Source organism: Panulirus ornatus, chromosome 35 (assembly GCF_036320965.1).
Source record: "Panulirus ornatus isolate Po-2019 chromosome 35, ASM3632096v1, whole genome shotgun sequence".
Taxonomy (NCBI): domain Eukaryota; kingdom Metazoa; phylum Arthropoda; class Malacostraca; order Decapoda; family Palinuridae; genus Panulirus; species Panulirus ornatus.
Genome location: NC_092258.1, coordinates 1209087 through 1221852, shown reverse-complemented (window position 1 = coordinate 1221852; position 12766 = coordinate 1209087). Strand labels below are relative to the sequence as shown.

The following is a 12766-nucleotide window of genomic DNA, read 5'->3' as shown; positions in this document are numbered from 1 at the left end:
GAAACAGACGAAAGAAATGGCCCAACCCCCCCATACACATGCATATACACACGTCCACACACGCAAATATACACACCTACACAGCTTTCCATGGCTTACCCCAGACGCTTCACATGCCTTGATTCAATCCACTGACAGCACGTCAACCCCGGTATACCACATCGCTCCAATTCACTCTATTCCTTGCCCTCCTTTCACCCTCCTGCATGTTCAGGCCCCGATCACACAAAATCTTTTTCACTCCATCTTTCCACCTCCAATTTGGTCTCCCTCTTCTCCTTGTTCCCTCCACCTCCGACACATATCCTCTTGGTCAATCTTTCCTCACTCATCCTCTCCATGTGCCCAAACCACCTCAAAACACCCTCTTCTGCTCTCTCAACCACGCTCTTTTCATTTCCACACATCTCTCTTACCCTCACGTTACTCACTCGATCAAACCACCTCACACCACACATTGTCCTCAAACATCTCATTTCCAGCACATCCATCCTCCTGCGCACAACTCTATCCATAGCCCACGCCTTGCAACCATACAACATTGTTGGAACCACTATTCCTTCATACATACCCATTTTTGCTTTCCGAGATAATGTTCTCGACTTCCACACATTCTTCAAGGCCCCCAGAATTTTCGCCCCCTCCCCCACCCTATGATCCACTTCCGCTTCCATGGTTCCATCCGCTGCCAGATCCACTCCCAGATATCTAAAACATATATATATATATATATATATATATATATATATATATATATATATATATATATATATATACATATAATTCCCTGGGGATAGGGGAGAAAGAATACTTCCCACGTATTCCCTGCGTGTCGTAGAAGGCGACTAAAAGGGAAGGGAGCGGGGGGCTGGAAATCCTCCCCTCTCTTTTTTTTTTTTTCCAAGGAAGGAACAGAGAAGGGGGCTGAATGAGGATGTTTCCTCAGAGGCCCAGTCCTCTGTTCTTAACGCTACCTCGCTGACGCGGGAAATGGCGAATAGTATGAAAGAAAGAAAGAAATATATGTATATATATATCTTTTTCTTTCAAACTATTCGCCATTTCCCGCATTAGCGAGGTAGCGTTAAGAACAGAGGACTGGGCCTTTGAGGGAATACCCTCACCTGGCCCAATTCTCTGTTCCTTCTTTTGGAGAATTAAAAAAAAAAAAAAAAAAACCGAGAGGGGAGGATTTCCAGCCCCCCGCTCCCTCCCCTTTTAGTCGACTTTTACGACACGTAGGGAATACGTGGGAAGTATTCTTAATCCCCTATCCCCAGGGATATATATATATATATATATATATATATATATATATATATATATATATATATATATATATATATATATATATATATATATATTTACTATAATAAATAAATAAATAAATAAATATATATATATATATATATATATATATATATATATATATATATATATATTTACTTATTTATTTATTCATTATACTTTGTCGCTGTCTCCCGCGTTAGCGAGGTAGCGCAAGGAAACAGACGAAAGAATGGCTCAACCCACCCACACGCACATGTATGTACATACACGTCTACACGCGCACATATACATACCTATACATCTCAACGTATACATATATATACACACAGACATATACATATATACACATGTACATAATTTATACTGTCTGCCCTTATTCATTCTCGTCGCCACCTCGCCACACATGAAATAACAACCCCCTCCCCCCTCGCATGTGAGCGAGGGAGCGCTAGGAAAAGACAACAAAGGCCACATTCGTTCACACTCAGTCTCTAGCTGTCATGTATAATGCACCGAAACCACAGCTCCCTTTCCACACCCAGGCCCCACAGAACTCTCCAAACTGGAAATCTAGTAACGGTAATGTGAAGTTAGATTATAGACATTTTGCTGCCCTTCTCTATAAATCAGTAAATATGATAAACTGAAAATCACGTCTCAAAATTTAGTTTCACATGAAATGGCTAGTATGACTAACACGTGAGCTGCCTTTATCTATTTTTGATACAGTTTTCTGAAATAGTTTTTCATTTATTTTCAATTTCAATTGTGTTGATCGCCCGGTCACTCAAGCTCTCCCTAACACGTCCGGTGATATGATCTGGTGCATAAATCAATACACACACACACACACACACATACACACACACACACACACACACACACACACACATACACACACACACACACACACACACACACACATACACACACACACACACACATACACACAATTAGTAGAACTTAGATTTATCGAGTGTAATGCGTTGCTTTTTAAAAACCACTTAAACATGAGCACATGACAATAACATCCCGTTAAACAATCCAACATTCTTTAAGTGATTGTTGCAGGCTGAACAGAATTTTACCGAGTACAATGACTTCAGATTTAACTTTCGTTAAATCACTAGATAATCATTTACAGTGATACTTGTGATTAAAAATTGGACAAAATTACCAATGGAGTTCTACTGCTAGGAAGCTGAAAGACTAAAACTAATACTTTAAGCGTATACTCTCATATAGTAGTGAGGTTGAAAAAATAATTCTTGAGACAGCAGTCTACTAAATAGAATCACTTTACAAACGTGTATTCTTACCAGGGAATCGTTAATCACTTGATCCCTGATTCCTTTCGATGTACGTAATTGAAGGATCACATTTTCTTTCGTGCCTTTAACAGAGCAGCTTTAATACGTTTCTTCCTGAGTTTCACAGTCTTCTTGATTGATATAATTAGAGGAATACATAGAATGAAGGCAATATATCAACCAGACAAGCTGCCAGTATTATGACCTCTCACACCAGACAACCTGCCACTAGTATGGCCTGACACACATAGACACAAGGTTTGAGCCCTACTGATGATTGTTGGCTGATTGTCCACATGACTACTAATGCCAAACTTTATAAACTCACAACGATTTTATCTGATGAATGAATGTCTCATCAGCAGAAAAGGTGAAATGAAAACATTTAGTAAAATATAGAAAAAGCGGAAATGTGCATGTAGATATCGCATAGGGATGTACTCAAAGGATATCTACATATTTTAAATTTTCGATGGCAACGTCACGTCACTCCTCTCGACACGTCTGGAGTATAACTCTTGATCGAGTCTTTTCAGATAGCTTGTTTCTTGGGTAACTAAATGCAATATACATACATACATATATATATATATATATATATATATATATATATATATATATATATATATATATATATAGATAGATAGATAGATAGATAGGTAGGTAGATAGATAGATAGGTAGATAATCAGCTTAAGCAAAAATACCCATATCTATCGATTGAATCAAATAAGGTGCGTGTTGCTTCAGTCTGTCTTGAACTCGGTCCTGCATGGTCCAGAAGCAGGTTCAGTGACCACTGTGCTAAGGGTCTTGCTTGCAATGTATGGTATTGCCACATCATCTTCGGTGTTTACCACAACATTCATCACGTAGCAACTGTATTTTGGGCATTCAGAAAGAGTAGGTAGAGTTGGACTATTTTATTACATAAATACACATGGGACTAATATTGCTCATAGAGTCATTGGTTTTTATGTACAATTATATGTAAGTGCCAGGGAGTATAGACGCGCAATGAAAGGAGGAATGAGTAGACGAAAACCTAGAGTAAATAGTGGAGGAAAAGGAAAGGATCGAGAGTGTTTGGAGGGGGTAGGTTGAAAGGAGAGCTGGGTGCAAGATAACGGTTGGAAGACGTCGAAGTGTGGTTGAGTTAGAAATGGGAGTCTTGCAAGGACCAGCCTGCCCGCTTGCCTTAGAGGGCATACTGTCAAATAAATGTCAAATGGTAATGTCTTGATGTCTGTTGGTATAGAGGATGAGCTAATTGTGTGACCATCAGAACTATCTAGTAATATATTTAGACTAAATTGTAGCTTTGACATAAAATTCACAGTTTAACACAGTTAGTAAATGAAAAGCTTTGATAGATATATAGTTTACAAAGGAACTCTGAAAATCTAAAACAGTTACAAAGATGATGTTCCCTAATGGATGAAAGCAAGCTAGTATGAAAATGTACATGTGCATACGTATATGTTGATATGTAAATGTGCGAGTGAGGGGCGTTTATGTGTTTGTATATATATATATATATATATATATATATATATATTATATATATATATATATATATATATATATATATATATATATATATATATATTATCCCTGGGGATAGGGGATTAAGAATACTTCCCACGTATTCCCTGCGTGTCGTAGAAGGCGACTAAAAGGGGAGGGAGCGGGGGGGCTGGAAATCCTCCCCTCTCGTTTTTTTTTTTTAATTTTCCAAAAGAAGGAACAGAGAATTGGGCCAGGTGAGGGTATTCCCTCACAGGCCCAGTCCTCTGTTCTTAATGCTACCTCGCTAACGCGGAAAATGGCGAATAGTTTAAAAGAAAGAAATATATATATATATATATATATATATATATATATATATATATATATATATATATATATATGTGTGTGTGTGTGTGTGTGTGTGTGTGTGTGTGTGTGTAAGAGTGGATGGGCCATTCTTCGTCTGTTTCCTGGCGCATCCTCGCTGACGCGGAAAACGGAGATCAAGTATAATTAATGGACGAATATATATATATATATATATATATATATATATATATATATATATATATATATATATATATATATATATATATATATAGATAGATAGATAGATAGATATATATATGAACTTGGCTTCCTTTTGTTGCCTTTTGACTAAGCTGGTCATAACCAGTCGAGAACTAAACTAGCCTCAACCTAGCCAAGAAATTCCTTCCAGAAGTTCATAGTTTTCCTGAAGAAGGAGGTCTGGTGTGTGGTGGGGTCTTCCTTGCTGCGACGAGCGGCCTCAGAGTGTGGGTTGTCAGCCATGAACTCAAGGTCGTCCTCCTTGGCCGAGTACCTCCGTCGGTCTGGCAGGACCCCATGCTTCCCCGTCAGCCAGTAAGTATCCATGACCCCGCGACCCTGTCATACCATAGAAAAGACAAGTTTATTCTTTTATCTTATCAATATTAACTTCTACTTGAGAAGAAATATTTGTGGTGTCTGTCTCAGGCCTGGGGACGTCCAGCCAGCACCTCTGTCGTTGATTTCACTGATGTGATTATTACGTTATTAGCAAATCGGTAAATAAATCACAGGAGAATTTCATATAAGTTCTTAAAGATAAGTGAAATGCAAAGTAGATTTTAGACATTTCTACACTTGTTGATCTTCCAAAGCGTTTGATAAAGTGAAGGTGTATATTTATACACTCTCGTTATTAACCTGTTGGTCATCGGCGTGGATGTGTATGTACATTTGGTCAGTGATTTTTTTTCTTGTGTATGTGTACGTTTGTCTATGTAATTGCCCATTTGTACTGTACAGAGAAGTTCTACACCCGTGGGCCCCTGTCCCTTGGACTTTCGTAACAATCATGCATGTGTTTAAGTTTAGTATATCAGCATTCATGAGTTCTTCTCTGAATATGTTCCGTTCATCCATTGTTCTCACAATATGAAATTTCTTTACGTCTGAAGCAAGTTTCTTGCTTGTTTTCCTGTTCTGCTATCTGCTTTTACGTCTTTCGAAGAACTTTTCAATGTTGACGTTATCAAACTGGCATAGAAACATGAAGATGGTGACCAGGTTATCCCTAACTCTTCTTACCTCCATGGTGGACAAATCTATAGCTTGTTATAACTCGCTGTAACTCATCTTTTATTCTGGTGCCATCTTTGTTGCTTTTATCTGGACCGTCTTCATTAATTCCTATTGCATATTTGGGCACACTTATATACCACTGTCAATCACTTGTAAAATAAAGTACACTCAGATGATACTGGCTAAGCATTCTCTTGTTTACCTCACAGAACACATACTTGTGATACAGTCATTTTGCATCATCTCCTCATAATTGACCAGCATACTATTCATATAATTCCTTCTTGTAAAACGGCTACTTTACGTCAAACCCTCACACTTCGACAACAATCTCTTCATATCACACCACATGCTGGAGCAACACATACTTCATATTACTAGTCATATTGGAGCAACATACACCTTATATCATACATCATACTTTTTACAAAATACACCTCATTTCATACCTCATGCTAGTGCAACATACACCTCATATCATGCCCCATTCTGGTGCAACATACACCTCAATCATACCTCATGCTGGTGCAACATACACCTCATATCATACCTCATGCTGGTGCAACATACATCTCATATCATACAGCAAGCTGATGAAGAAATTACCTTTATTTCCAGTTCCCCTCGAAGCTTGACGATGAAGCCCCCGACGCGGTCCAGACAGTCTTTTGTATCTTGCGAGATGTGGATCTTGAAGGCTGAAAGAGAGAGAGAGAGAGAGAGAGAGATAGATAGAGAGAGAGAGAGAGAGAGAGAGAGAGAGAGAGAGAGAGAGAGAGAGAGAGAGAGAGAGAGAGAGAGAGAGAGAGAGAGAGAGGTATGTTATAATATAATTCATGGTTAAACGTACCGAAGATGTTCAAAGAATCACAATTTCTATTCCTTTTTCCTACAGTACCGAAAACTGTTATTAGCGAGGAGTGAGTACTCACGCATTCCGGTGGACTCTATCTTGGCGGCAAGGTTGACGGAGTCTCCGAAGAGACAATATCGTGGAGTCTTGGTTCCGATGACACCCGCGACGGCAGGTCCTGTGTGGATACCGATGCGGATCTTGAGTCGCTCCCCGGGCATGTGTGGTATGACAAAGTTCTCCGTCCCGTGGAGCAGGTCGATAGCCATGGCCGCTATCTCTGCTGCGTGATCCTTGTCTGCCACAGAAGCTAACACATGTCAGCAACTAGAGAGTCCAAACACCAGTGTTTATATAATCCAGTGTTTACAGATATTGAAAACGTGTTTCCTTAAGATAATATTTGCATTGTTATCTTATTACATAATAAAGTTACATCGAAAAATAATCCTGTTCTCCAAAAGTTCTGCATAAATTGCTGAAAACCTAACATGCTGAATTTGTATCCGGAGACAATAAAGTTCCATGATTTAAAGTTAAAAGTTACTACATTTTCAGCCTTTGCAGCATGGACCATGTGTCTGTGACTGTAGGTGCTGGAAAATGTGTCTTTGACTCTAGATGCTGGAACATGTGTCTCTCATTATAGGTACTGGAACAAGTGTGTTTGACTGTAGGTCTTGAAACATGTGTCTGCCATCTTACTTTCATCCCTCATATGTAGGCCTGACGCCACCATGTAGGCGTCTCCGATAGTCTCAATCTTGTAAACATCGTAACAGTCGATCCGGGAATCGAACATCTTGTACAGGACATTCATGAGAGAGATCACCTACAACCAGTGAACAAACAATTACCAAAATCTATCAAGGAGTTATATTGTAATTCATCATTCATTGTCTTCATGAATTTGTGTAGTGTAAATAATTTTTGGTATCGATATGTTAACTGTAAACTGTTTCATTAGTGAAAAGTGTCATATCGCAATTACCGAACAGACTGTGAAAGCTTCCTGCCCATAGCGTCTGCTTACCTTCCAGACACGTCTGGGAGTGCGTACATTAGTGCCTGTATCTCTCCACACCACAAAGCAATGCTAAAATATAACAACAATACTGATGAATCGTGGACTAACCTGGTGCCCAAATGTTGTTTTGTATTTTCAGTTCAGAGTAACACAATGGTGAACACTGAGGCGTTATCCATTTCTAGTCATGCGATGTTCTTTAGTTCAGACCAAAAGAATCCACAGCAATAAGGAACATGCGACTGTGCGGGGATTCGAGTAGGCAAGCGACGCAGCCGAGCAACAGCCCTGGTCTTACCTGCATGGGTGTGCTCTGGTAAGCCATTTCGGAGAATCCAACGATGTCGCTAAAGTAGATGGTGATGGAGGAGTAGGTCTCGGCAGCCACTGTCTTGTGGATCCGAAGCTGCTGCGCCACACTGGACGGCAACATCTGATACAGCAGTTTATCCGACCGCTTCTTCTCGAACCGCAGCTCGTGAGTCTTGTGAAGCAGAGTCTCTGAGAATGCCTAGAAGGGAAAAGACATTGTTATTATATCTATGATATGCAAAGAAAATTCCTGAAAACGAATGGGTTACTACATAAGAAAAGAGTAAAAAAAAAAAAAAAACTGCTGGGGCAAGTGGTACCGAGGAAGCCAAATAATGATATGGATGTGTGTGGGTGGGTGAGTGTGTGTGTTTGTGGACGCGCGTGTGTGGGCGCACTTGAGTATGTCTGTGTGGGTGTGTGTGAGGCAACTACAGAGGGACGATAGGCCACCTTGTTCATCGTGACCTTACCTGGGAGGACTTACCTGAAGGGTCCTCGTGATCATGCGAACAAGGATGATGATGACCGGGGAGATTATCAGGACGACGGCCAGGAGGGCGATGCCAATCACAACATGACTGTTGGACGCCTGCACCTCCTTAACGATCGTTTGCTCGATGGTCTTCCTGACGGAGAAAGAAAAGACGAAGGGAATTTTTTTTTTTCTACTTGATGTATCAAGCCAGAGAACGCCATTTTTCGTAGCCCAATCGTCTCCAGGAACCTTGGCTGCTTCTCATTTGTGGACCTTCTCCCTGGGAAAGGCTTGCCTGGCGCCACATCTGAGGGTATTTTAGGTTGATTTGGACAGCACAGATCTTAAGCAATCATCTTGTGATCAGTTGTCCATAATGAAGCAGGTAAAACGTTAGACTATTAAAGACACTTTATGACAGGCAATGTATTCCACTTAAATTAGAAGTTTAAAACACTGAGGGTATGTGAGATGAGTAAAAGTATAGTGTAAGATAAAACTATCCTGTTTTTAAGAACGTGGGACGCCAGTGAGTGGAGTTCCATTATGCTCATGGCGGAGGAGGTGAGTGTGAACAATCAATAGAAAAGAAAGTTCAACCTAAGAAGTACAAGCATAAGGCATACCCATGCCCACCTGAGGCATACCTTTGCCCCGAGGCCACATTCGTCGGAACGTGCTTTTTCTACTCCCGAAAACTTTGGCAAATAAACCATTACAGTCTGCTGTCATTCCCCTGAAGGGTAGGACGGTTAACAAAAAATTAGGCAAAGAAAATAAAGCAAAAAAATCTTACCTGATTTCATACTGAATTTTTTGTAAAGCGTCGAGGTAGCCCAACATGGCGTAAAAATATTCAGTGGCTTTCTCAAAATCTGGTTGGATCTTTTCCCTACCCAGGATTTCCAAGCGTCGACGGGTGATGTTGGAATACCATGGGTAGTCCTTCTGCAGCGCCTTGTACCGCGTTCCTATCCAGAAGGCAAAGTTCTGGGAAGCGTTGAGGAAGTCTTGTCCGAGGGCATCGTTGGTAACGAAGGCAATGTATGAACTCTGGTCAAGGTCACCTCTGCCGAAGTACTGCTCCCCGAACACCATGGAGATGCCCAGGTGTTCGATGGCTCTGATCATGTTCTTGTAGGCCAATAAGGGTCGCCACACACCAGACGCGTCCTTCTCCTTGATTTCTCGAGTTAGCTACAGTGCGAAAGAAACGGTGTTTTGTACATTAAGTAACTTATACTTGCCCTTATGTATGCAGTACATGAGCCCAGTCATCTACCATATGCGATATTTCTGCTAGAATAGGATTTTTGATTAGTAAATATTCATGTGAAAATAAACATTGAGGGTTCTTAATTGTCGAAGTACGGGGACCTGGTTCCTACCTGGTCCAGGAAGATGTAATTGGCTCTGTTGTAGAAGGCAATGCCTGCTTCAATGTTGGGAGTGTCGAACTTTGTAATCTTGTCTCTGAAGTCATCTAATCTTATTCTAAATAAGATCTTATTCTGGAAGAGCTGATCATCTATTCTAAAAGCCGGCCACTTGAGGTTCTCGATCAGGGAGTTGGTGTATGCGAAATGTTCGGACAGATTCCGACGAATGATGGAACCGTTGGTGAAAAGATAGAAGGCTATCTCTGCCCTCTCCGACTGCAAAGCTTCGGTCACATTACCCAGACCCGTGCTGATCTGTACCTACCGTGAAGGTAAAGAATATCTGTCACTATCTCTCTCTCTCTCTCTCTCTCTCTCTCTCTCTCTCTCTCTCTCTCTCTCTCTCTCTCTCTCTCTCTCTCTTGCCCAGATTCGTTTTTTCCTCTCTCTCACCCACACGTAGGTTATTGGCATTCATTCCACAATTGAACACTCTTCATATCACACATATCACTCGACAACACTCAACTCACACGAATCTTTAATCTCCTCAATATATTCTTGCAATGAGTGCTACGCGTTAGCCCCATCTTGTAGGTAGGTAGGTACTTGTAGGTAGGTAGGTACTCTCCCTCTTTCTCCTTACCTGATCAATAGTTTCCTGCATATCGTTTTGATATTCGAGCACGCTGACCATGTTGATAGAGTTTTGGATGATAAGAGCCATGATGGGGACGAAGGGAAGGAGCAACATTTGAATTAAATGAATCTGTTTACCCTTTCCAGTGGTGGGGTCCAGGCCGCATATTCCCGTTTTAACCTGCGAAGGTAAACTCATTTTATGCCAGTGTCCATATGTTGGGATTTATGCTCTATTCTGCAACAAAGATCAAAGATGACATGAGAATGATGATTTATCACTTGGCCCGCTTAGTCAGTTGGCGACTCTTATTAATCTTAAATTTCTAACTGCGAAATGATGGTCTCATAACCTTCATTAAATAGCAGGAATATTGATTTCGCTAGATGAGGTACCAGCTCACGACATGAGACATTAAGATTATGAAAAATGTTCAATTTTTCTGCAAGAACTAATCCGAAAGTCCATAATCACATGAAATTTAATCCATCAGTCCTTACCTCAACCATTTTGTTCTCATCTTCACTGTCAATAGACACAAGCGACGGTCTCTTCGGCATAGGAGGGAGGTCGATGTCCTTGTCTTTCCTGGTTCCTCCGCCGTCGGTGCAGTCGGGGCCTACCTTGCGCTTCTCGCTGCTCTTCATGCTTAACTCATAGAGGTTATACGGAGTGAGATACCACGGGTATTTGGAATTAGCCACCGTGTGAGCTGGGCTGGACGTGGCGGGCAAGGCCCTAGTGGTGTGTCCGCCCTGGCGCTCCGGCTACTCGCTTTGGTCACCCGTGCCTCCTTGTCCTCCGCTCTGTCGATGCACTTTGGAAAAAAATTGTTCGCAAAATTGATTATCGTTGGCTGTGCGACTCGTTAACTGATACGTGAAGATCAGTTACGATAACGTCGATAGTTTTCAACTCGATCAGAATTTAGTTCCTACGTCGCCTGTTGGTTTGTGTCTCTTTGGCTGGGTCGCCGGGTGATAGGTTCACGATCGACGAGGTAGCGACGGCAAGCTAGGTTCGTGATGAGTTGCTGGAGGGGGAAGTGACGTAGAGATATGTCCACGTGACTGCGCATGCGTTCTGGAGGCAGAATATTTGGTGTCATTAGTATTGGCCTTTGGGTAATAACTATCGATTCAGTAGATGTGATATGAGTGTAAGTGATTTAGAGTGACCCTCCTGTTGCAGGAGATATTTCTGTGCTCGCTGAGGGGTTCCTAACCCTATGGTCGCTTATTGGTGGAGTCGTAAAGCAACCGAGACTTCTCGCGACTGACAAAACATATCTATTCAAATACCATGGTCAACAGTAGCTCCCTGACTCACTGTATATTTTGAAAATGTATTTAAACCTGAGTTGTATAACTTTGTTTTTTATATTCAGTAACCCACGTTCTCTTAGCTCCCTTAGCTTTATGGTTATTATAAACAATCATAGATCAGCCGTTCTATTCTTGGATGGGCTCGTAATAAACTTGAAGAGCTAGAATGGGTCGTCAGAGAAAAAAGAAAAAACGTTTCAGAAGCACTGTTCTAATGCTTACAACAATCAAACAATAATGCACAGAAAGAAACCTACTGACATTTAAATCCATCCATACTTTCTCCTTTTAAACTTTATATATCACGCTATTATTCAAAGGTTATTTGGATCATCTCATGGATACTCCATTTATAAAATTCATTTATACAACTTATTTGTTCACGATGTTGCTTTTCTGAAGGAATATAGTTACAGCTGAATATTCTCTCTATATTATTGTTTACTGTCACAATTCTGTTAGAAACGAGTTACAGATGTCTCTCTGCTGGGCTTACTATACTGTTACCATTCTTGAAAACCTGTAAGGGTAATAGAGTCTTATAACTAACTAGATTGTGAAGAGACTAAGTAATTAGAATAAGATTTTCAGTGTTGCAAGTGTGAGGGGAGCAACGGAAACAAACGGAAACATAAACAATAAACAGTGAGAGGGGACATAAGAAAATAATTCATAATGAGTTCATTGATGCTTGGAAATCGGTGACACCAGTGTGCAACAATCAGAACGTTTACAGAACAAAGACTGAGGGTTGGGAAGATATGAGTACTGATCGCTTCCGTAGGAAGAAGTAGCTTATCACACACACACACACACACACACACACACACACACACACACACTAGGGGCCGCTGTGAAGCGATCTTAGCATTACTTAACATGTCAGCATGGGCCTACCCAGGATCGTACGCGCAAGAGTTCGTATCCAGGGCGTGACAATTGGCTCACACCCAACCCAGTTCATCCTCCCACCGAGGTTTATCAAATAATGGGTACCTGGCTTATTCTGGTGTGTGTGTGTGTGTGTGTGTGTGTGTGTGTGTGTGTGTGTATG

The 12766-nt window shown here is 41.0% G+C and overlaps 1 protein-coding gene across 1 annotated transcript; it reads right to left on the bottom strand.

The window, feature by feature from the left end:
* Window positions 1-4163: 4163 nt before the first annotated feature.
* On the bottom strand, window positions 4164-11405 carry LOC139760060 (uncharacterized). Its single transcript, XM_071682832.1, has 10 exons — window positions 10888-11405; window positions 10394-10567; window positions 9757-10068; window positions 9165-9565; window positions 8378-8519; window positions 7877-8089; window positions 7257-7383; window positions 6631-6849; window positions 6305-6396; window positions 4164-5017 (listed from the first exon to the last, which is right to left on the bottom strand). The coding sequence occupies exons 1-10, from the start codon at window positions 11032-11034 to the stop codon at window positions 4808-4810; spliced, it is 2037 nt and encodes a 678-aa protein (XP_071538933.1). The 5' UTR covers window positions 11035-11405; the 3' UTR covers window positions 4164-4807.
* Window positions 11406-12766: the final 1361 nt, after the last annotated feature.